A 22,929-nucleotide genomic window follows, 5' to 3' on the forward strand; every position below is an offset into this window, starting at 1 on the left:
AGGAAGGGTCCAGCTTAAAATCTGTATCTAAGTAAAATATAGCTTTAAATTAATTTTACTTTACTACCGCTTGTATTTCTTAAAATTTTAGTGTCCCTGTAAAATATATGGCTTAGTAATAATTAAGGTTTTTTTCAGAGTGAAAGTGGGTACTTTTTTGTCGTGAAGTGGGTAATTAGTCTTCAGCGCCATCGTATCATGTTCCACTTGAAGCCCTTTTGTTCTTTCTTTTAAACTGTCACTCTTTTTATGTCATCATTTTTTTCCTCTTTTCTTTCAATCTTCTTGCTTCTTTGAAAGATTGAGTGCCTTAGCTGAGCATGAGTAATTACACTCGCTAAGCTTAAATATATATTTGAAGTGGATTAAAAATCCATTTTCTGGAGTAGAGTAAAGTCCACTTCAGTAATGCTGAAATTATATACTTAACAGCAGCTTCGGAATTCATGATGCATCACAAATGAAATGTGAATTTATCCAAACTCAACCCAGCAAGAGAGGACACAGACAAAGCTATATTTTTCTCATAACCACTTATGTTGTTGCCTAAATCAACAATTTGGGTTTTCTTGCAATTTTGAGGGATAAAGGCAGTCAGAGGCTTCGACCACAGTGCCTTTATGCTTCTAATTTTCTACGTCTGCAAGTGCATTCGCTTGCATCAGTTGTCTTTTAGGAAAATCTCGCAGTGGCAGCTCGCCAACGTGTCTCTCACTGTCTGGTCACATGCATAAACAGAGACGCACTCATTTACACAATCTGGCTGGCAGAGAGCCATTTTGCTGCTTCCCTCTGTGCTGGTGGTTTGTGTGTGTGTGTGTGTGTGTGTGTGTGTGTGTGTGTGTGTGTGTGTGTGTGTGTGTGTGTGCAGACCAGATGGGGGGGTCTGACCCGTTGTCTCAATACCACGCCAACACCATCATCCCCTGTGCACCATGGCAGCTTCTTTGTGTTCAGTACAGACTCCTTGTCAGGCTTTCCAGAAGGACGCACACGCACACACTGCGTTGTACTGTACTGCGCTCACGGCCCATGCTGTGGGTTCTGATGCTGTTCGACACCAAGATCGCACATCACAAACCGTCTTATACGCTCATATTTCGCTCCTCAGAAGTTGAATTTTACTTATATAAATGGTAAATGGCCTGTATTTATATAGTGCTTTTCTAGTCCCTAAGGACCCCAAAGCGCTTTACACATCCAGTCATCCACCCATTCACACACACATTCACACACTGGTGATGGCAAGCTACATTGTAGCCACAGCCACCCTGGGGCGCACTGACAGAGGCGAGGCTGCTGGACACTGGCGCCACCGGGCCCTCTGACCACCACCAGTAGGCAACGGGTGAAGTGTCTTGCCCAAGGACACAACGACCGAGACTGTCCAAATATATATATATGGTTAATCCTTCAAGCTCGGGTCCTCTACCAGAGGCCTGGGAGCTTGAGGGTCCTGCGCAGTATCTTAGCTGTTCCTAGGACTGCGCTCTTCTGGACAGAGATCTCCGATGTTGTTCCCGGCCTGAGACAATGTTAGCAGAACAAACTTTTATTAAATCAGCTCAGCTGAAAACATCCGACACTGGACATACTTAGCTTGACAAAGCTACCCCCTAATTCAGAGCAAGCTGGTGGCTCAGTCACAGTAAAAATAGGGCCAATTGTAACTTGTGGTGATTAAATGGTTGCCCAGAGCTTGAGGATGTTGCACACTTACAACCACTTTGATTACAAAGCAGTTGCAAAGGTCAGCTGATCGGAGGCAGCCTTTCTGTAAGCAGTCATCTGGACCTGGACTGATTGCAATCACTCTCAGAGAGATTCCTCTCTAATTTAGAAATGACAGATCGCCAACATGTTGCCATCAGTCTGAATGATTCTTTGTGGATGAGCATGAGGGGACTTGACTCAGCTGGCCGGTTGTACTCTGGTTATATTCCTATAGAACAGGATGTTGTTGAGTGCAAATGTAATGTAAAAGCAACAGATATGTGATTTTTAGATTTCTCACAGTTATTTGCTGCAACAATTAATTGCCTGAAACAGACTGCATGCAACTGCCAAGTTGACCTCATTTAATCGCAGACTGATATCAGACTGACTCTGTCTTATGGCAACATTTATGGCAGGTTTTAGGGACAGTGCTGGTATGATCAAGTGAGATAGGTTTATCCTTTTGGATAAAACCTATACTGACAAAGTATAATCCGCAATAAATCACAATTTATGTCATTCCGGCACGTCGCAAAATGCTAAAAATCGCAATAATATTATTTGCTCTTGAGTGTTTTCAATGTGCCCTTTCATGATTTCTCAGCGCCACTTGCTATTCAGTGTTTAGATTACTTAAGGTCTAAGCTTTCCTCTTCTCCTTTGTTGTCGGGCTTTTAAAACGTATATTTTGATGTATTTATTTATTTAGTACCAACTTACAAGGTGGTGACAGTTCATTTATTTAGCAGTTAACACCTCAGTTGGAACACCCCCCTCCCCTTCCAGCCGTCCGCTCATTGGAAGAGCGCACAGCTCCTAATGCCATCATCGATATTAGGAGGGGGAACAGCAAGAGCCCAGAAGGGAGGGAAATCGGCCATTTACGTTATGTTAATGTGAGTGGTGATAGAGGGAGATAAGGTCCCACTGGGGGATGTTGGTCCCCTTGGCTCGGGCGATCAACACGCTGCAGCTGCGAGGCTGTGAGCTGGTGGCGAGGGAAGGGTGTTGAAAAGAAGGGAGACCTTGTTTGAGTCTGTGTTTGCAGGAGTGGCTGTTAATTGGCATTTGGGGTTTCAACAATAGAGCACTAATTAGGAAAAGCGGGCGCAAAGTCTCATGTCTAATGCATAGGAATCTGTCTCCATATGGCCGGATAAATGGCCTGGAAAGTTACAGAGGGCAGCTAATGAGGAACAACTGCATTCAAATCAAATTGGGCCTCAACTGGTTCCTTCCAGTATGGCTGAGAAAAGGAAAACTTTACTGAAGGAATACATTTATAAAAAATCATAAGCATTTGTATAATTAATAATCAGAAGCCTAATTAACTCAAACAAGAGCACCCACTGCCCTACATATACAAAACACAGAATTACAGTAAGAGAAGCTGCCTCTTATTTACATCACTGCAGAGCCCAAACAATTTTGAGCTTGTAGCAGGAGCTTTTAATACCTCTGACAGTTACAAAACATCCCAATCGATCGTATTTGTATGCACTGCGGTCAAGCTATATGTGATCTTTTGTGGCGTGTTCTGCTCTCGTTTGAATGAGCCTACTGTAGCGTGCTCTGCTAGCCGTGCCAATGACTTGGCTCATTGTCAGGCGTGGGTGCATTACAAGGTTTTCTCTCTGCTTATCGGAGGACTGTGAAAGTCACCTAACTGGATTAGCCCTCAGCTCGCCTGCCAGGATGAGAGGGGCCCAGTAGGATGCCTCCGCTGCCTCTTTTACACAGTGTATACGAGATATAAAGGACAAAGTACAAAGAGAATGAAAAGGCGATCAGTGTCTGTCCTTTCTGTCTTTTTGCGTGACATTCACTTAATTTCCCGCCTGAACAGAAATGGGCGTGAGGGGCATTTGAGGCAAGACTCGGAGACGGTTCATTCCAGATTATGAGGCAATTTTTTGGTTATGCAGAGTTCGTGTTCCACTGTGAGAGATATCTCACGAATTCCTTGAGGGGATTTCTTCAGCTTTGGCCCAAGGGTTCGCTCTGATTAAAAGTTGAAATGATTAGATGTTGGGAAAGTTTGATTTAATCATCAATGTCGTATAAATGTCCATAGACAGACGTAAGGTCGCCAAGAAACATTTGACCGCGAAAAAGTTCGTTCTTGAGTTTGAGTTTGAGTTTGTGGCCAGATGTAACGGAATTCCCTGTGGGTGTTCCCAAGACTTGGCAGTGATGAGAATTCCGTGAAAGGTCGTAGTGACCTTCAAATTTCACTTTTTTTTTTTACCTCTTAGTTCTTGGCTATATGCCAGATTTTAACATCATCCATCTATCTATCAGGTTATGGGAGCAGACTAGCAGAGCTGCCCTCTCCCAAGCACACTTAGAGGTGTTGTCTCGCCAACATATCCTGGGCCATGACCTGGACTCCTCACCTATAAGGCACATAGGAGGCATTCTGCTCAGGCATCCCAACCACATCAACTGGCTCCTTTCAATAGGTCTCTACTCTGAGCCCTGTAAAAAAGACTGAGCTCCTCACCACAAATGCACATAAGAGATAAGGGCATTGCAGGAGCTTTATAACCTGAAATAGTATAAATTCTATATACAGTGTTTTTCACAAGTTTTCTTTTTCTCTCTTGGTCCTCAGCACAGCCCTGTGACAGCCAGAAGTTTTATGCCATCTAGTCTGGCAGTTATGATTGAGTTATAATTTTTTGATGAAAGCCTAGTAACTGTCTTTAAATGTGTCAGAGATAATCCATAATATGCAGCAAAGCACTTTCATTCAGCCACATGTGAATGTTCTTGTTAGATATTTTACAGGCATTCTGTTTTGGGGATTTTCTTCAGCATCTTTCTCCTAAACCTCTATCCCTCTGCCTCTGAACCCTTTCTGCCTGTTTTTCTTTTCCCTTTTCCCGCCTCATATTCTGTTTCACGCAGCTTCAGTGTGAAGTTTGAACTTTGAAGTGATTTCTCCAGTGCCCACTGTTCTGCACTTGACATTTTTTGACATAGTGTCTAATCTTTATTCTGTTTCTGTTAGCAAAAACTTGGATACTGTTGTTTACTGTGACACTCAGCCATCACTCCTGACCACATTTATCTCTGTGTGTGTTCCCTGTCTCTGTCTGTCCACTTACTTGTACAGTGAAAGGTTCTTTGTAAGGTTGAATAAGAGCGGGCTGCCCAAGTCACCAGAGAAGACAGAAAGACAATGCACGCTATTTGTGGTGAGTAGTTAACACGGAATTTTGTTAAAAAAGATTTACTGGGAGCAATTTAAGGCTATTTAAAGCTAACTTAACTCATGCACTGTTATGCTGAAAAATAAAAGCAGTGTCAGTGCTCTTCAGCTTGTTCACAGTAATTGGATCGGACGCTTAAATATGTTTTCCTGCATCGTTTGTCAGGATTTGGGAAGCAGTGATCTACGAAAAGATGTCTACATCGTTGTGCACATCATAAGAATAGGTAGGAGTAGTGATATTTCTTCTTTATTCTCCTGAGTACTACTCACGTTCTTAAAAATCTCTTTCATTTTCATACTGTTCTTACCGTGGATACCTTTGTGTGTCTGTGCAGGGAGGATGGGAGCAGGAGAGAAGAAGAACCAGTGCAACGTACAGTACAGGCGGCCGTTTGGCTGTGCTGTTGTCAGCATTGCCGATCTACTTACTGCTGACTCTAAGGATGACCACCTGCTAAAGGTTTATACGTAAGTGACTGTAAAGAACTATTATTTAGGAATTCTTCTTTCTTCTAAACACTGAACCAGTGCTAAAGTTTTGTTCAGCATGATGTGTCGTTTCCTTATTCATTTTCTTTCCAAAACTTTTTTGTTTTTGGAAAGCAGAAGTGATCACATATGCAGGTGAGGATGGAGTGCTAATTTCTCACTTACTGCTCACAAGACTGGTTAGCAAGCCACATGTATAGACTAAATGGATGCATTGCACAGACACCACCAAGTTTTTTTTGTATGTTAATCTACATAATACTTACCTGTGAATCATTCAGGCATAAAACAAACCCCAAAACAAACAAACACTTGATTCAAGTGATGAATCAGTGTATTGTCCACGCATAGAAGACAAATTTAGCAAAGAACCAATTTTAAATTAGATTGTTATTCACTGTTACTTTAAAAAGTAAAAAAAGGAACACAAAATTCCTCCCATTTCTTTAATTAAATCAAAAAATTCTAAAGATGACACAATTTGAAAAGCATAAAAAGGTATTTTTGCTCCAAAAAGTTGATTACCTAAGAGCTATTAGTTGAAGGTTTTGCATGATATGCACAGTGTCCTCAAAAAATTTATGGAAACTGGACAAGTGCAGGACAAAATAAAGAGTGGCAGGGCTGAAAATCAATCTATAGCAGATGAACAACATGGAAGTCTCAAAGTTGCCATTCAGCCTTTTAAAAATCAGCAACACTGAAGCTCCAGCTGTGGTGTTTAAGGGTAATTTATTAAGCTAATGTAAGGCATTAAAAGCTTTACTGGGAAAAAGCGAGTGGGAGTCCTTTATCAAAGCACCTTATCAACAAGGCTGAAGCCCCCAGAAGTTGTATTAAAATATTCAGATGAACTGTTAACTTAGTTTGATAGCATGTTTACATGATAGGGGTTAATGAAGGCTGACGGCAGCTGACATTTTTTACATACAGGTGAACAAGGGTGAGACTAAAGGAGGGGCATGGGGCGTACTAGACCGGATTTATTTCAAGGTTCAACTTTCAGATTGAAAGTGCACACTTAAAACACGTGAGAACAAAAACCCATAAAGCCTTCCAAGAAGACAGAGTAAAGATTCATTTTTTATGTCTGAGTTTAGATTGCATATATGTCTTATTTTATTTAACTATGACTGTGCTTGAGAGTATTCATATAATTTTGGATTTAAGAAAATATATTTTTTAAAAATATTATGTAATATGGGACATAAATGCAAAAGGGAAACGTATTCAAGTAATCTTTTAGGTAAGTAGTAGTCTGAGTACACGAACATTAATCTGGACCAACAAAATTATGCACCTTTCCTTTTACACTTTAGATGACTGCAGTCAAGTCTATGTGATTCTCTCAGGGATGAAAAGGCATCTGTTGACATAGTAGTTTGACCTAAATTATAGCAGCATCAGAGTAACTGGCCAAATGTACTTTGCTCACAAGAACATGCAGCCACTTTCTTCACACCTGAGGCAACAACAGGTTTTAGTTGGACTAGCATGAAAGTTGTGACCCAATTGTTTTGTGAGTTGAGTCCAGAAAAGACGTCATTGAAAAGCTGATTTTTTTTTTTCTGTCATGCCACCGTTAAGCGTTAAATACACTCAACAAAAAGCAGCTTTTGGTCACATGTCACATATACAGTGAATTTCAAGAAAGTGGTTGGTCAGCGTAACAGAAACTCAGCTGCTTTTCAAGGGTAAAAGCACTTGTTACTTCAAACATTGTGGCTTGGATGGGAAGAGCAGTGATGATGCTATCAATTTCCAACAGCAAGCTTTTTCTACAGAGTGGGTTCATGGAGTTTCAAAGAGAGGTGTGCCTTTTTCACAAATGAAGAATTAATGCAAAAAATGCTTCTTGTTATATGAAGTGTAGGATTCAGCAGTTTTGGTTTTGCTCGGCCTAAGCACCATCAATCCTGACTCACTTTCAAGGATATTTACCGGACTCTTTCTGGAGCATTTGTGCAAATCTGCAGTAATTTTCTTTTTGTGTGTGTCCCAGGTGTAACACTGAGAGCGAATGGTCCCAGATCCATGAGAACATCATCAAAAAGGCCAATTCTAGGTACAACTTGTCTGGATCCAACACTGGTGAGAACCCCATTTGCTTAACTCATTGCTTTTAATTTCTCACACCTACACAATCATGTAGGTGGTTTAAGCCATCAGACAACAGGGGTGGGAGGGGTTCAGCACTGCATGTGAAGTTCATCATGTTCCGATGACAAAATGAGCAGCGCAGTTGCACATCTTGCCATGTATTACTCCGTTTCCGGTCATTCTCAGTAGCTATTATGTGGGAGTTAAGTTCTTTTCTGTGGGAGTGGATTAGTCCTTACATTTCTGTGTCTGCAGGGAATCTATGTATTCAGCTAGTTTGTATTAATAGCTCAAATTTCATCATGCTGATCAGCAGAATCAGTGGTCTCCCATAGCAACAAGTTGGTGGAAAATGAGAATGTTGAGTCTTTCAAAAACATGATCGCTCTGCAATGCGATCAATACTTTGGTGGACTCTAGATTAATACTGATGCAGTCATTAAGGTGCTAGTTACATTTTGCTTGAAGAAGAAACTTGTTGATTGATTACAGTGAGGGGAGCGTGAAAAGGGGTGCAAACTGTGAAGCAAGAGGGCATAAGCACAAATTAAACAGAGCTGGCTAATTTGCAGCTGCTTGCATCAGTGTGTACAAACAGCTCTTGGCAGTCACGGACTGCTCATCAGAAGTTTCCGTTATGTAGCCGAGAAGCTCCAGGAGGCCGCTACTTTCTCAGTGAAAATAAACACTATGCGTGTTTCCATCTCCTAACGCCTGCTTATACGTTATATATGGAAATATGGAAACGAGATCCGATCTGCTGAGTCAGCACCCCATTCCACCTGCCCTCAGAGAACCAATAATTGCTCGAGGTGAGAATAATCCCGTACAGGCGAGAAGAGGATGCTGTGACACGAAATCACTTAACACCTTCTGCATGATCCGAGCTGTGTTTTTATTTAATTTTTTTTCTTTTTTAACACCAACAACAAAAGTTGTCCCTCTAAAGTGAGTACTGTTTAATTTCTCTTAGTACAAAAATATGAATATTGAGCAAGCATTTCATTCTTTTAGCTACTTACTTTGGTTTTCTAATCTCATATTGATCTCTATAACAGCTTTTATTTTCTACTCACTACTCCTGCTTCTCCTGACTGGTCATATTATCATAGATAACTCCCAGCCACGCACAGAGATCAGATTTAATAACAGATTATGCGCACTGATAATGTTCTGTATTGTTGCTGTTCAACTTCCACAACCTTTTGGCAGTTATCACTGCAGATGCGGCACAAACTTCTTGATGCCTGCTGGATAAATGTGACATTTTCATCTTTACCTTTTGCTTTTTTCTGTAATCAGGGGCAATTATTCGCACTCATTGGTAAACACATTGTTACTGGCAGAAGACAGCGTGTTGCCTGACTTTGCAGGGTTCTCTCAAAACATATCCGTCATGTAAGTGTTTGCTCGAGGCTTTCTTTTGACAGCAATATGCAAAGCACACAGACGCACTCACACAAGCACGTGCAAGTGAATGATTTTAGAGTTCAGTCCCCTGTTTTGGCTGCAGTGCAAAGTTTATCACAAACGCTTGAGTATTAGCTGTTGAATTGCTGTCAGATGAAGACACTGATGGAGCTGTGCGGCTGATTAGCCTCAGTGTTTTTTCTTTCAAAGGGTATTAGAGGAGGGCTGCAGGGTTTTTTCTTTTTTTTTTAATGCTGGCATGCATAATTAAAGTCTGTTTGTTCCAAAATTACATTTCTGCCACTTAACTCACTGTGACATTGATCTTATGAAACAGAAGAGGAAAAAAACCCCTTTAATCACAACATAGAGGTAATAATTTAAGTATTAAAGATAATGAGCTCTGGATATTAAGTGTCATTTATTAATTTACTTTGCTTAGATGGTGCTCTTTTTAACTGCTATCTCTGTAATTGCATGTCTTTCACTCACACACCTGCCTTTAAGACTAATGCTCTGGTGACAGGTTTTAACAGCAGTTAAAAAGATATACCTAATAAAGTAGCCAGTGAGTGTATACTTAGTATATTAATGTGTGGAGCAACAACTTTGAATGTAACACAACATATTCCAGGAAGCAGTCCAGTTGCAGTGATTTCTTTCTTTCTGGGCTCCTTCTACAGTCAAAGAATTATACAGAGCATCACTCACAACAGATTTCACTGGGGCATATCCTCATCTAAAAAGTCAATTCCTCCCAGAAGGCAATTATTCTGCCGCGGAGCGACATTGCAGAATAGATAACAGAACAGAGTTGCGTGCCAGGCTGCGTCAACAAATGTGAAAACTGGAGGGAATGTTTCATCTTCTTAGTGTGTCCCTGTAAAAGCAACCATACACGAGCTATGGAATGTCACACTGTATTTATCATGGACCCGTTGTTCTTTTCAATATTTTCTGTCAAATATATACTGCTACATTAATGAATGCCCATATCAAACATGCTTATTGTTTAAAGTAATAGTAATTAGAGGTGGGTTTTGATAATCGATTCATCGGTTAAAATCGATTCTGGCTTGGATAATGTGATATCGATTCATTAAAATCCTGAATTGATTTTTTTAATATAAATTTATTTTGCCCGAATCTCAGTTTCGACAACCACCAAACAGCTAAAACAGTAAATGAGAGCAGGTACACGGATTCTGCACAAAGACGTAAACACAAAGTGCGGACCCGCCGACTGATCAGAATCAGTGAGATGTGGCCTTTCTCACCCGACGGCACGGACACGGTCGGGGCTGAAAGCCGACAGCTCGCTGATTCTGATGTTTCGGTGGGTCCGCGCTTTGTGTTTACGTCTTTGTGCAGAATCCGTGTACCTGCTCTCATTCTAGAGCTGTTAGTTTGATCGCTCTCCAAACAATATTGACCGAAAAGAAAAAGCAAAAGAAGATCCAAACTAAGCTTCACATAAACATCGTCATGAATTCCCTCTTACTTTTGCTGTTTTGCTTCCACCATGATAAAATCACACTACATGCACAGCTCTCTCTCTCTCTCTCTCTGTATACTTCAAGAACAGTTTCCCGTCTAAAAATCTGTTTTCTTCATTATTCGCTTGCTTGTTACGCACAAGTCTACCGTTGTTTACAGCGCTGTTGGCCGCTGTTTTTTCCCCTTTTACTTACTTCCGAAAAGAAAACCTAATTTCTGCCGTTCAATAGGCTACTGAACAAATTTAAACTCTTTAAATTTATGCAAAACGCTTAGCTGTGTCTCTAATAAAATCCCAGGCCAGGAAAATCACCTTCATGTTTTTCTGTGTTTTATCTTCAGCTACTTTGACACAAAGGCATCTGCTGTGATGCTCACACCTTTGATAAAGTCTTGCGAGTGTCAGCTTCCTTTTTATAGATACAAAAATATGTTAATGTACTGATCTGAATTATAATATTTCTGACTGTCTGAGGCAAAATTTCACAGATTCAAATTGAATTGAATCGAATCGAATTGAATCGAATCGTGGATCGAATCGATTCGGGGCCTTGTGAATCGGAATCAAAGCGATTCTAGAAATCAGTGACGATACCCAGCCCTAATAGTAATACAATCTCATTATTACAAGTAGCATTTACAAGGTATCCCTTTAATACTGTAAAAATCATTTTGTTTATGTGGGGCAACCAATCAAAAGAAGGATTTATTAAAGGCAGAGGATGGAAAACAGCTTCTTTTCTGACAGTGGATGAACTGAGGATGAACCTTGTGTAAGTTAAGGTGTAAGGATCATGCGAAGCCACTGTTCTAGAAAGCACGACAGTAAAAACACGGCGTTGAAAATGAGCATAATAGATCCCCTTTAAGAACTACAGTTTATTACACTTAGTGTCAGGAGGGCAATTAAAACAAGTGTGCTGCAGAGTGAGATACACATAATGTGGATTTGTGTGCATGTTTATATATTTGTGCACGATTCCATGTGTGTGTGTGTGTGTGTGTGTGTGTGTGTGTGTGTGCGGATCATGATTTGTGTCTCACTGTGTTTTTCTCCTTTAAAACTGAACTGGCAGTATGCCAGAAGTCTCTTATTAGCAGCCAATTAGCAAGGGGGAAGATGAATACACTGCCCCGAAAAATAAGAAGAACACCAGGCTGTTTTCTGCAGTAAAGTGGAAGAGAGACGGGAAGACTTGGAGACTTATTTTGTTCTCCTAGAGCCTAATGAGTATTTTTTTACCTGTGTGTTTCAGGGTCGGCCGTGCTTTTTGGGTAATTGAATTCAAAAGACAAGAGAGGGTACTGATGAACAAAGATTTTGTTTGCGTGTACCCAGTAACCTGTAAGAGGGATTTCATAAGAATCTGGCTCTGTGTGAGTCAGGTCAGGTAGATAATTCAGCTCCCACCTCCACACTGCGAGCGTAGGCAGTGACAGAAGAGGCTGCGACGACTCAACTGTTTTTGTTTTTGCAGCTTTTTTATATTTATTTATTTATTTTTTTAATTTTTTGTGAAGAGGCAGGTCCGGTGGGCTGAGGGCAGCAAAGGTTGAGAGTGATTTTGTTATACTCAGCAACGTGTACCATTCAGGAATAGTAATTTGGCCCCGCAATAGCCTTTAAAGCCTGACTGTGTGTGTGTTCGTTTATATGAGCCCAAGACTGAATCAGATTTGGCAGATTAGGGTATAAAAAAGAAAAAGATAAAAAAAAGGTCTCCCCTGAACTAAAGAGGACTCTCCTTTTCATTTCTGACTAAGCCATTGTGCCCCAATGAACACACTATTGATGGACTGTATTATTTTTGAATTATTTTGACCAGAAGACCAAGTAATGTATTATGCAGTGAGATTGATGGGTCAGGGAGGTTTACAGCCTAAAGCCAGCGCATTCAAAGTCACGAAGGGCACTCTCTTTCAACCTGGCTAGATCACCATGGTAACAATATGGGAACTAAAATAGCTAGCTATATACTAGCTATAAAGAATCTTTTTCTGGGGTAGTGTGTTTATGCATACGGACCTCTCAAACCAAACTGGTTTTATTTATATAGTGCCAAATCGCAAAAACAGTTGCCTCATAGGTCCTCATAGACACTACAATAATATAGAGAAAACCCCAACAATCAGACAGCCACTGATGAGTGACCACTTGGTGACAGCGGGAAGGAAAAACTCCCTTTTAATAGGAAGAATACCGGTCCCTCAAATGACCGCAGGGGCAGCCATCTGCAGGACCATTGTGAATGAGGGGAGGGCGACAGGACAAAAGATACACTGTGGAAGAGAGCCAGAGATTAACAATAAGTAATGATATAATGGAAAGTGGTGTATAAACACAGAGTGTATCCATAACTATGTTGTAAGTAAGATCATGAATGAGGCTGTGCAGTTGCAATAACATGCTGTCAGGAATTTCCATGCATTAAGTAAAATGAACTTACTGCACAACGCTAACACTAGAGCAAGTGTCTCTCTCTCTCTCTCTCTCTCTCTCTCTCTCTCTCTCTCTCTCTCTCTATATATATATATATATATATATATATATATATATATATATATATATATATATATATATATATATATATATATGAGAGAGAGAGAGTTTATTACAGAGAAATGGCTCTTTCCAAAATAAAAGCTATACTATACGCTTCTTCTGGGCTATATTCTCAGCAGCATATTGTAGCGGGTCAGGGCTGTTCGGGGTTCTGTTTGTACAGTTATGTTTTGTTTATGTTGCCATAGTGACGGGTGACGCCCTCTCGCTGCGACGGTGTGTCCTTCCGGGGTCAGAGGGCGCCCTGTGTGTTGTTGTTGTTGTTGCTGTGCGGTTGCCGCGCTGAGCAGTTAGCTAGCGGCAGTGTTCTTTTGCAGATGTCAATAAACGGCTGTGCTCCCTGGCTAGCTCACGGGAAGAAAGACTAAACGACACCTCCGTCTCCTCCTTGTCTGAGCTCGCCACATTGGTGTCAGAAGTGGGATGATGGTGGCACCCCATGTTCTGACCCGAGTGACTTTTCCCCCACCGGTCGTGACCGGCCGGTGCGCCAAAAGAAGGCACCTGGACATTTGCAGGACTTTGTGTGGGGTAATGGGGTCGTCGGGGACAACTGACCCCTTAGGTGGGGGCTATGTAGCGGGTCAGGGCTGTCCGGGGTTCTGTTTGTACAGTTATGTTTTGTTTATGTTGCCATAGTGACGGGTGACGCCCTCTCGCTGCGACGGTGTGTCCTTCCGGGGTCAGAGGGCGCCCTGTGTGTTGTTGTTGTTGTTGTTGCTGTGCGGTTGCCGCGCTGAGCAGTTAGCTAGCGGCAGTGTTCTTCTGCAGATGTCAATAAACGGCGGTGCTCCCTGGCTAGCTAACGGGAAGCAAGACCAAACGACACCTCCGTCTCCTCCTTGTCTGAGCTCGCTACAATATTAAACATATCAGGTCCCCATAAGGAGAATCATGTGCTAACGGCTGTCTAAATGACTCGGGTAAAGTTTGTAGCATGCATGTGTGTTGTTTTTGTCTACTTCCACTTGTCTTTGCACTAGGATGATGTCGGTGTAAATGTGCAGTCATATTCGTTGTGTTCCCACTAGTGCTGTCAGCGTTAATCTCGTTGAAATGACGTTAACGCCACAACACGGCAAATCTCCGTTAACGAGCTACCCCTGATCGCCCCGTGCTTAGACGGCCAACGAGTTAACGAGCTAACTGCGCTAACACACTAGTTCCCACCCATGTAATTGAGCATTGCGTGGCACATCCAACATACTGTTTTACTTTAGTCCATGACGCACTTACCTTCAGAGTCATACGTCACATGAAAACCAAAATAATTCCAAACGCTAGATCTGAATGAGGGTGGGGGAGGTTCAATTTGCCATGTTACAAGGAGAGCTTAACTTCTGTCTCGCTAGCTTGCCCTGCACTCTTCCTTCTGACGATGCTGTCTGTGTTGAGCGCTCAGTGGATCTGCGCTCGACAGTGCAGCCTAGGCGGAGTAGTCGAACGCAGATTCAACACAGACAGCATCGTCAGAAGGAAAGTTGATAAAATAAATTACAAATTTTGTATTGTTCATACATATGCGTACTGAACCGAAAGCACTGTATCGAACGGTTCAATATCGATACGAGTATCGTTGCACCCCTAATATATATGTATATATACATATATATGTATATATACCAAACGACACCTAATATATATGTATATATACATATATATTATATATGTGTATATGTGTGTATATATATATGTGTGTATGTGTGTGTGTGTGTATATGTATATATATATATATATATATATATATATATATATATATATATATATATATATATATATATATATATATATATATATATATATATATATATATATATATATGTGTGTGTATATATATATATATATGTGTGTATATGAACCAGCTGCTAGTTAACGAGAGACACCCGGAATGGCTAACCGAAGGTCGGACGGTCCTGATCCCCAAGGACCCCAAGAAGGGACCGGTCCCCTCCAACTACCGACCAATAACCTGCCTCAGTACTACATGGAAGCTCCTGTCAGGCATCATATCGGCTAAGATGAACAGGCACATGGGTCAATACATGAGCGGGACACAGAAAGGAATTGGCAAGAATACCAGAGGCGCAAAACACCAGCTACTGGTAGACAGAACAGTCAGCCGAGACTGCAAGACCAGACTGACCAACCTGTGCACTGCCTGGATTGATTACAAGAAGGCCTATGACTCAATGCCCCACAGCTGGATACTGGAATGCCTAGAATTGTACAAGATCAATGGGACCCTAAGAGCCTTCATCAGGAACTCAATGGGGATGTGGCGTACAACACTAGAGGCCAACTCCAAGCCCATAGCACAAGTCACCATCAAGTGCGGGATCTACCAAGGAGATGCTCTGTCCCCACTGCTGTTCTGCATAGGCCTGAACCCCCTCAGTGAGATCATTAACAAGACTGGCTACGGATACCGACTACGGAACGGAGCAGTTGTCAGCCACCTCCTGTACATGGATGACATCAAGCTGTATGCCAAGAGTGAACGAGACATCGATTCACTGATCCACACTACCAGGCTATACAGCAATGACATTGGAATGTCGTTCGGACTGGAGAAGTGTAGTCGGATGGTAACAAAGAGAGGGAAGGTAGTCAGAACTGAGGGGATTGAACTACCAGAAGGCAACATTGCAGACATAGAGGACAGTTACAAGTACCTGGGGATCCCGCAGGCGAATGGGAACCATGAAGAGGCCGCTAGAAAAGCTGCAACCGCCAAGTACCTGCAGAGGGTCAGGCAAGTCCTGAGGAGTCAGCTGAATGGTAAGAACAAGATCCGGGCCATCAACACATACGCCCTGCCCGTGATCAGGTACCCTGCTGGGGTAATAGGCTGGCCAAAGGAGGAGATAGAAGCCACTGACATAAAGACAAGAAAGCTCCTTACCATGCATGGAGGGTTTCACCCCAAGTCCAGCACCCTGAGGCTATACGCTAAGCGGAAGGAAGGGGGCCGGGGACTGGTGAGTGTCAGCACCACAGTCCAGGATGAGACAACGAACATCCAAGAATACATTGGGAAGATGGCCCCAACTGACCGAGTGCTCAGTGAATACCTCAGGCAGCAGAAACCCAAGAAAGAGGAGGGAGACGAGGAACCATCATGGAAGGACAGGCCCCTGCACGGTATGTACCACCGGCAGATAGAGGGGGTGGCTGATATCCAGAAATCCTACCAGTGGCTGGACAAAGCTGGACTGAAAGACAGCACAGAGGCACTAATCATGGCAGCACAAGAACAAGCTCTGAGCACAAGATCCATAGAGGCTGGGGTCTATCACACCAGGCAAGACCCCAGGTGCAGGCTGTGTAAAGATGCCCCAGAGACAATCCAGCACATAACAGCAGGGTGCAAGATGCTAGCAGGCAAGGCATACATGGAACGCCATAACCAAGTGGCCGGCATAGTGTACAGGAACATCTGTGCCGAGTATAACCTGGAAGTCCCGAGGTCAAAATGGGAGATGCCCCCAAGGGTGGTGGAGAATGACCGAGCTAAGATCCTGTGGGACTTCCAGATACAGACGGACAAAATGGTGGTGGCTAACCAACCGGACATAGTGGTGGTAGATAAACAGAAGAAGACGGCCGTAGTGATCGATGTAGCGGTTCCGAATGACAGCAATATCAGGAAGAAGGAACACGAGAAGCTGGAGAAATACCAAGGGCTCAGAGAAGAGCTCGAGAGGATGTGGAGGGTGAAGGTAACGGTGGTCCCCGTGGTAATCGGAGCACTAGGTGCGGTGACTCCCAAGCTAGGCGAGTGGCTCCAGCAGATCCCGGGAACAACATCGGAGATCTCTGTCCAGAAGAGCGCAGTCCTGGGAACAGCTAAGATACTGCGCAGGACCCTCAAGCTCCCAGGCCTCTGGTAGAGGACCCGAGCTTGAAGGATAAACCGCCCGCAGGGGCGTGCTGGGTGTTTTATATGTGTGTATATGTATGTGTGTATATGTGTATGTATATGTATGTGTGTATATGTGTATATATATGTATATGTGTATATATCTATATATCTATATATCAGAAAATCTTTAATGAATTGGTTAATTTCACTTGGCCAAGTATTTTTGTTGTTGTTGTTTTTTAAACTTCATTATGAAAACTGATTGGTCTTGTTTAGCATCATTTTTAAACATATCGAGTTTGAAGCTCTAATGTGCAGCTATAATGTGAGAGATTAGCAATAGATTCATATTTGAACTACATTCATCACATTTGCTCAGGACCTGTGCTGTAATTTGCCAGAACCTTCATATGTCTCCCCAACCTGTTCCCTCTGTTTGAAATGAGTAGGTTCTTTTTGTGCTGAAGAAGAGTCAAACAACCTCTTTTTTATGAACATGCCTGAATCAAAAGCCCAGGTTAACAAAGAAAGCTGACTGACCATTTGTGGTTACCTCTGACTGGGTTTTAGGATTTGTCCATTCAGCAAATGAAAAGAAGATCTGTCTACGTCAAACTTTTGTATTGTGCCCTAGGCTGTGCATTTATACATAGGTCTATGTTTTTTTGTTTTGTTTTGTTTTTTTGTTGTTGTTGTTGTTGTTGTTGTTGTTGTTGTTACATACAAAGCGGAAAATACAATATGCTTGGTCGAAGTGAAATTAAGACTGACTTGAGTTCAGTTTTACAATAATAAAGCAATTACAGTAATTTTCAGTTGTAATGAAAAATCTAAAGCCCCTTTCACATGTGCTCTGCAGCCCCGAGTAAGCCAGCCAACAGAGGAACATGTGGGAACACAAATAGAAGGCAGTATTTATCTATTTCACTGCTTCCTGATACAAAGTCAGTAGATTGCACTGATGGTCAAAAGCACAGCTAATATTCCGGTGCTTTGACCTGTAACGTACCCTGTATTTCCACTAGCACGAATGCATCGGAAGTAGACTCTTCGTGATGTGCGCCACAAATGAACTTCACGCAACTTTGAATAAGGTTGTGTGAAGTTCATGTGTGAAACAGCTTAGCTGCGAATTTTAAGGGAAAAAGTTGCATTACTCCTGCAATCTATATTTGTATTGATACCCGTCTGTAGTAACAGCACTGACTGGTTTTGTCTACAAATTCACCAACTCACTGTTACACTTGGTAGACAGCTAAAGCAAAAGTAAGATACAGTAATGGATGCAAGTGATGACCTGTTTAAATGTGTGTGTATGTGACTGTTTGGTTTTCATACATGCAACTGTCACTTATCTCTGGTATCATTTTAGTTATGTGGTTTACAAGTTTCGTCTACTGTAATAAAATGGGTTGTCACTTTTTGATTACGCTGTTATCTCAGCGATACAACATTGCTCACTGTTTACTGTTTGGAACAGGATTATGATGCAATGATATTATAATATGCTGAAATCCTATATTGAATGCTATCATTATCTTATTTATAGGCCTGACAGTGGCTCTGCAGCTTGTCCACAGTGACATAGAGCAAAAGTGAGATGCAAATGCTTAACTAAGGGTTTAAAAACCAAACTCAGATCTCAGATAGAACCCAAACTTCTGAGATTTGAAACACAAATTGAGAAATTTCTCCACAAATAGTGACGTAGTTGCAGCAGCGTGGCAGTTTAACATAAAAATGTCGCTTGACAAGTTTGCTTTATATCTATGAGTATAACCAGAATATAACCAGCTAAGTACAAGGTTGGAAAGAGACACATTGCAGTGAGTTGCAATTGTCAACACAGTCCGACACCTGAATTAAACTTTTGAAGAGAATCTGCATAGATCCTACGACGTAGCCTGTGCAAGTGGCAAACACCACTTGTGACTGCACTGATGGTGACATTTGGATACGTTTCTAGGAGGGTGCATGTCATGTGCATGTTACATTGGAGGGTTTCAGAATGGTTTGTGGTTATAGTGTACCTGCAGCACAGATTTAACACTAAAGCATAAATCCACTGGGACTCGGATTGATTGCAATGTGTGAACAACCTGTCTGTATGTATGATTTATAGGGCAGTTATTTCCAGTGTGTCTGAGAGTGATTGCACTCAATCTGCGTCAGACTGCAATTGTTTGGAGGCAGGTTGCTTCCCACCAGGCGACCTGTACACTTGTGATTGAAAATGGTCAACGGAGGTTAGAGGAGTTGCATGCTCAGCCTCTACAGTCAGTTTACCAATGCAAAAAAAGAGTTCAGTGCAGTTGTGGTGCAACCACTGATTGTTCTTAGTTACAAGGAAGTTATCGTCCTATTTTTACGCTAGCGTGACTGAACCATTAGGCATGCTAATCTGGTGAACACTAATTTTTAAAGTTTGTTCAGGTAAGAATGAGCTGAAAGTACTAGAAAATAGTAAGTAATTTAATTGTGTTAAAATAGAATGCACAATGAACTGACATATCGAAAGAACAGCTACACTTTTTAAGGAGGTTGAGAGGTTTTAATGTTTCATCTGAAATGATGACTCTCTTTTATAAAAGTTTTATTGAATCTGTTTTAACTTTCTGTATCATTGCTTGGTACGGTAGTATGTCCATGGATAATAAGACCAGACTTAACAATCTGGTTAAAGTGGCGGGCAAGATTTCAGGGAGGTCTCAGGTCCAGCTTGTGGACTTTTATAACAGGCAGGTGCTGAGGAAGGCAACTTCTGTCCTGTTGTGTTCAGATCATCCTCTCTTTAACGATTTTCAACTGCTTCCATCAGGTCGTCGTTATAAAATGACTGCAGTGAAGACAAAGCGACACAAATTGTCATTTGTACCTAGTGCTATTATCTTAATTAACAACACTAAATTGTAAGTGTTGTTGCCATTGCACATTGCACTTTTTTCGATGGAATATCTAGGTTGTTTTATCAGGCTTATATTATATTATAGTATTTTTTTAATGAGTGTACGTGATGTGTTGGCTGTATGTTTGTTGTTTGTTTTGACATACTGCGAATCAATTTCCCATCAGGGACAATAAAGTTACCATTGACCATTGACGCTGAAAGCTTTTGCCTTGCTGTACTGTCATATGTGGCCTTTGAAAATTACCCAGAAGACACCGTTTTAGAACCTGTTTAAATAGGCTTCACGTAGGCACTTTCTACAGGTAACATTATCACAGACGCAACATACATATTTTATGCTTTCAACGTGCTATTCATCTCTTGTACTTCTTCTTCTTTTTCTCTGCTTCTGTAAGGTAGTGTAGTCCAGTGTGTCTCTACCCAGTTTGCAAACAAGTCACGTCTCTTTGTTGACTCTCATTGACTCAAACCTCTTACAGCTAATGAACCATTTCACCACTGCCTCCCAACTTTCCCCGAAACACGCACAACAATAATAATTGTTGTCGTCGTCTCGTCTCCTGCATATTCCCTTGCTGTGAGGCTGTTTATGTAGCTGCTTCTCTGGACAGGCAGAGACATCAAGGCGATGCGTTTTGAGCTCTAAATACAAGCTGACGCTTTAATTTAGCTCTGCTGACATTTGGAGTTATTGCATAAGGATATTGAACTGAGACGACAGCCATCATGTAGGATTTCCTCTTAATAAAAAAAGAGCTGCGGGGTGACTCGCAGACTGTTTGCATTACTTGTTTATATATGTGTGGGTGTCTGCTTGCTTTCTATACATCTAAGTGTCATCACTGACAGGTGTAATGGTTTGCAAATCCAGTCTGCTGGAATAAAACTTGAGATGTGCTCTTGTGAACGTGCTATTTTCGTCCAGCCTTAAAGTTGCTAACTGTATATGGTTTGGAATATGGTTGTTATATATTTTGAACTTTGGTGAGGGGTAAGAGATGATAAATTGATGAGAACATGATATTTCATTAATGAATGTTATCACTCTCTGATTTTTAGGTCTGGCAGTGGCTTTGCAGCTCCTCCATGGGGATATAGATCAACTAAGACGGGAGTACATGGTCCTTTTCACCCGTGGTGTGTCAATCACCAGGAAACTGGGCTTCTCTGATGTCATCATGCCAGGTAGGATACCACAAACCAACATTACTTTGTAGGTCTCAAAGCAGTTGTTGTCAAAGTGGGGCCGGGGGACTAATAGTCATGGTGTTGTGGAAAAATAAGTGCGCTGTGTCATTTAAAAAGGGCACATTTACAGTTGGGGGCAATTTACCTCTATAAAGCAAGATAACTGTGTCCATTACTCACTTCACGTTGTCTTTGGGTCAGTAGAAGCGCTTATTTGATGTGACACATCACATCAGTCTCTCATATAATCGCTCATTTCCCTCAGGGTGCAATGAACCATTTGTTGTGTAGCTTTGCTTATCGGCTGAGTCAAAACTAACTAAGAATTGTGTTTTTATTCTTATTTCGTTTTATTGCTGTTTTTCTGATCACGGGTGACAGAAGGGTTGTCTGTCGTTCCATTCATACACTCTTTATTTTCACGTTGAGTGGCTGTAATCCCTCAAAGCTAGCATTGAGCAAGGGGTCGAGAGTTTATTACAGCGAGAGCAGAGCTCACACGTATGTAGACTGTCATATACACACCAATGTCCGAGTCATCAGACAGTATTAGGCTGTTTAGCAGACAGCCAGGCCATAGCTGGATGATTTGAACAGTGCCCCCACCTTATTATGACAGAGGGGTTTTTACTGAGCACCTGCGCCTCCTAATGTTTTTTTCTGTCACACATAAACTGCTGCTGCTATTGGTAAAAACATATTTATTGTCTGTAAATACGGGGTTCCAATAACTATTGCACAGCCAGCAGGTGTGGGTAGACCTAATGCGTCCTATCATACGTCAATGTTTGTTACATAAAGTTTTAGCTGACAGACTTGAGGCTGTTAACAGTATATTTTTTTTGTTTTGGTACTCTGTTTTGTATTGTATTTGTTGGCCTGTCTCAAAATTATTATAGTTATTCTTATTATAGTTGTCGTGTTTACACCCAACATCTCTGCCTACTGCATGAATCGAGAGATATTTGAATTCCACCCTCACAAAGATGAATCATGCTGTTAAAGGTAGAGAGATGACACTTGGCTGCTTCTGTAAATGCACCTCGGGCTTAGCTGAACTGGGTCTTATCGCCTGGGTACCAAATACACAGCCACATGTTTATATGTACACACGCCCGGGGAAAGGTAGGGAAGGAAACTACTGGCTGAATTAGCTCTCTGAGGCAGCTGAACATAAGGGGACTTTTTCAACAGAAAAGCTGATGTCTTAAAAAAGCTAGATATGCTGTCTGGTCACACAGATATAGAGGAACCACATACTGTGGGCCCCCCCAGCGCCTCGCTAACAAAGATTTATGTACACCATCTCCTTTGTCTTTTTCTGGCTACAAACCCTTAACGCTGAGTGCTCTCACCCTTTCTGCTTGTGCAAGTCTGCCCATGGGCAAAGGAGCAAAGGAGACTGCCTTTCCTCCTTTTTCCTCTTATTTCTCATTCCACGTTTTGTGTGCGATCTTTCCTCTCATTTTCTTTGTCACACACAAACAGACTCTTTTCTCCGTCCAGCTGCTCCCCCCACCGTCTCCACTTCCCCTTTTCCCATTGTACATTAAAAAAAAAAGTGTTCCTGTCGACCTTCCTGTGCTCTTTGTGTGTATGTGTGTGAGTGTGTACATATACTTGTATGTATAACGTTGGGGTGAATGTATATAGTCGAAATCATCATGAAGAAGAAGAAGAGTGTAGCGGTCTGATTAAGAGTAGATAATAAGTGCTAACTCTAATGATAGACACGACCACTGAAACCTGCCGAAGTTATTTGTCAAACCACATACATTTTTTTTCTTACTTACCCAGCACACTTTGCATTTATACTCCCCCACCACAGGAAACCGTATATGAATGGCTGCAGTCATTGAACAGCTGCAGTTATAACAAAGACAAAGATTATTTCTTCCTCAGATTATTTTCCCAGATTGCAGCACATGAGAAGCACAGAAAAGGCTGCATTTGTTGCAGGGTTGTTTATAAGTCAGATT

The 22,929-nt window shown here is 41.7% G+C and overlaps 1 protein-coding gene across 1 annotated transcript in view; it reads left to right on the top strand.

The window, feature by feature from the left end:
* Positions 1–22,929, top strand: part of dock4b (dedicator of cytokinesis 4b) — a 142,140-nt gene that overhangs the window by 58,770 nt on the left and 60,441 nt on the right. The window contains exons 9-13 of the mRNA XM_085375640.1: positions 4,835–4,916; positions 5,097–5,157; positions 5,269–5,401; positions 7,425–7,513; positions 20,822–20,947. Of these exons, the coding sequence (XP_085231766.1) occupies positions 4,835–4,916; positions 5,097–5,157; positions 5,269–5,401; positions 7,425–7,513; positions 20,822–20,947 (491 nt within the window). The remainder of the gene's footprint in view (positions 1–4,834; positions 4,917–5,096; positions 5,158–5,268; positions 5,402–7,424; positions 7,514–20,821; positions 20,948–22,929) is intronic.

This window comes from Diplotaxodon limnothrissa, linkage group LG17 (assembly GCF_057381915.1).
Source record: "Diplotaxodon limnothrissa isolate DT_005_m linkage group LG17, D_limnothrissa_male_GT1.1, whole genome shotgun sequence".
In the NCBI taxonomy this organism is placed as follows: domain Eukaryota; kingdom Metazoa; phylum Chordata; class Actinopteri; order Cichliformes; family Cichlidae; genus Diplotaxodon; species Diplotaxodon limnothrissa.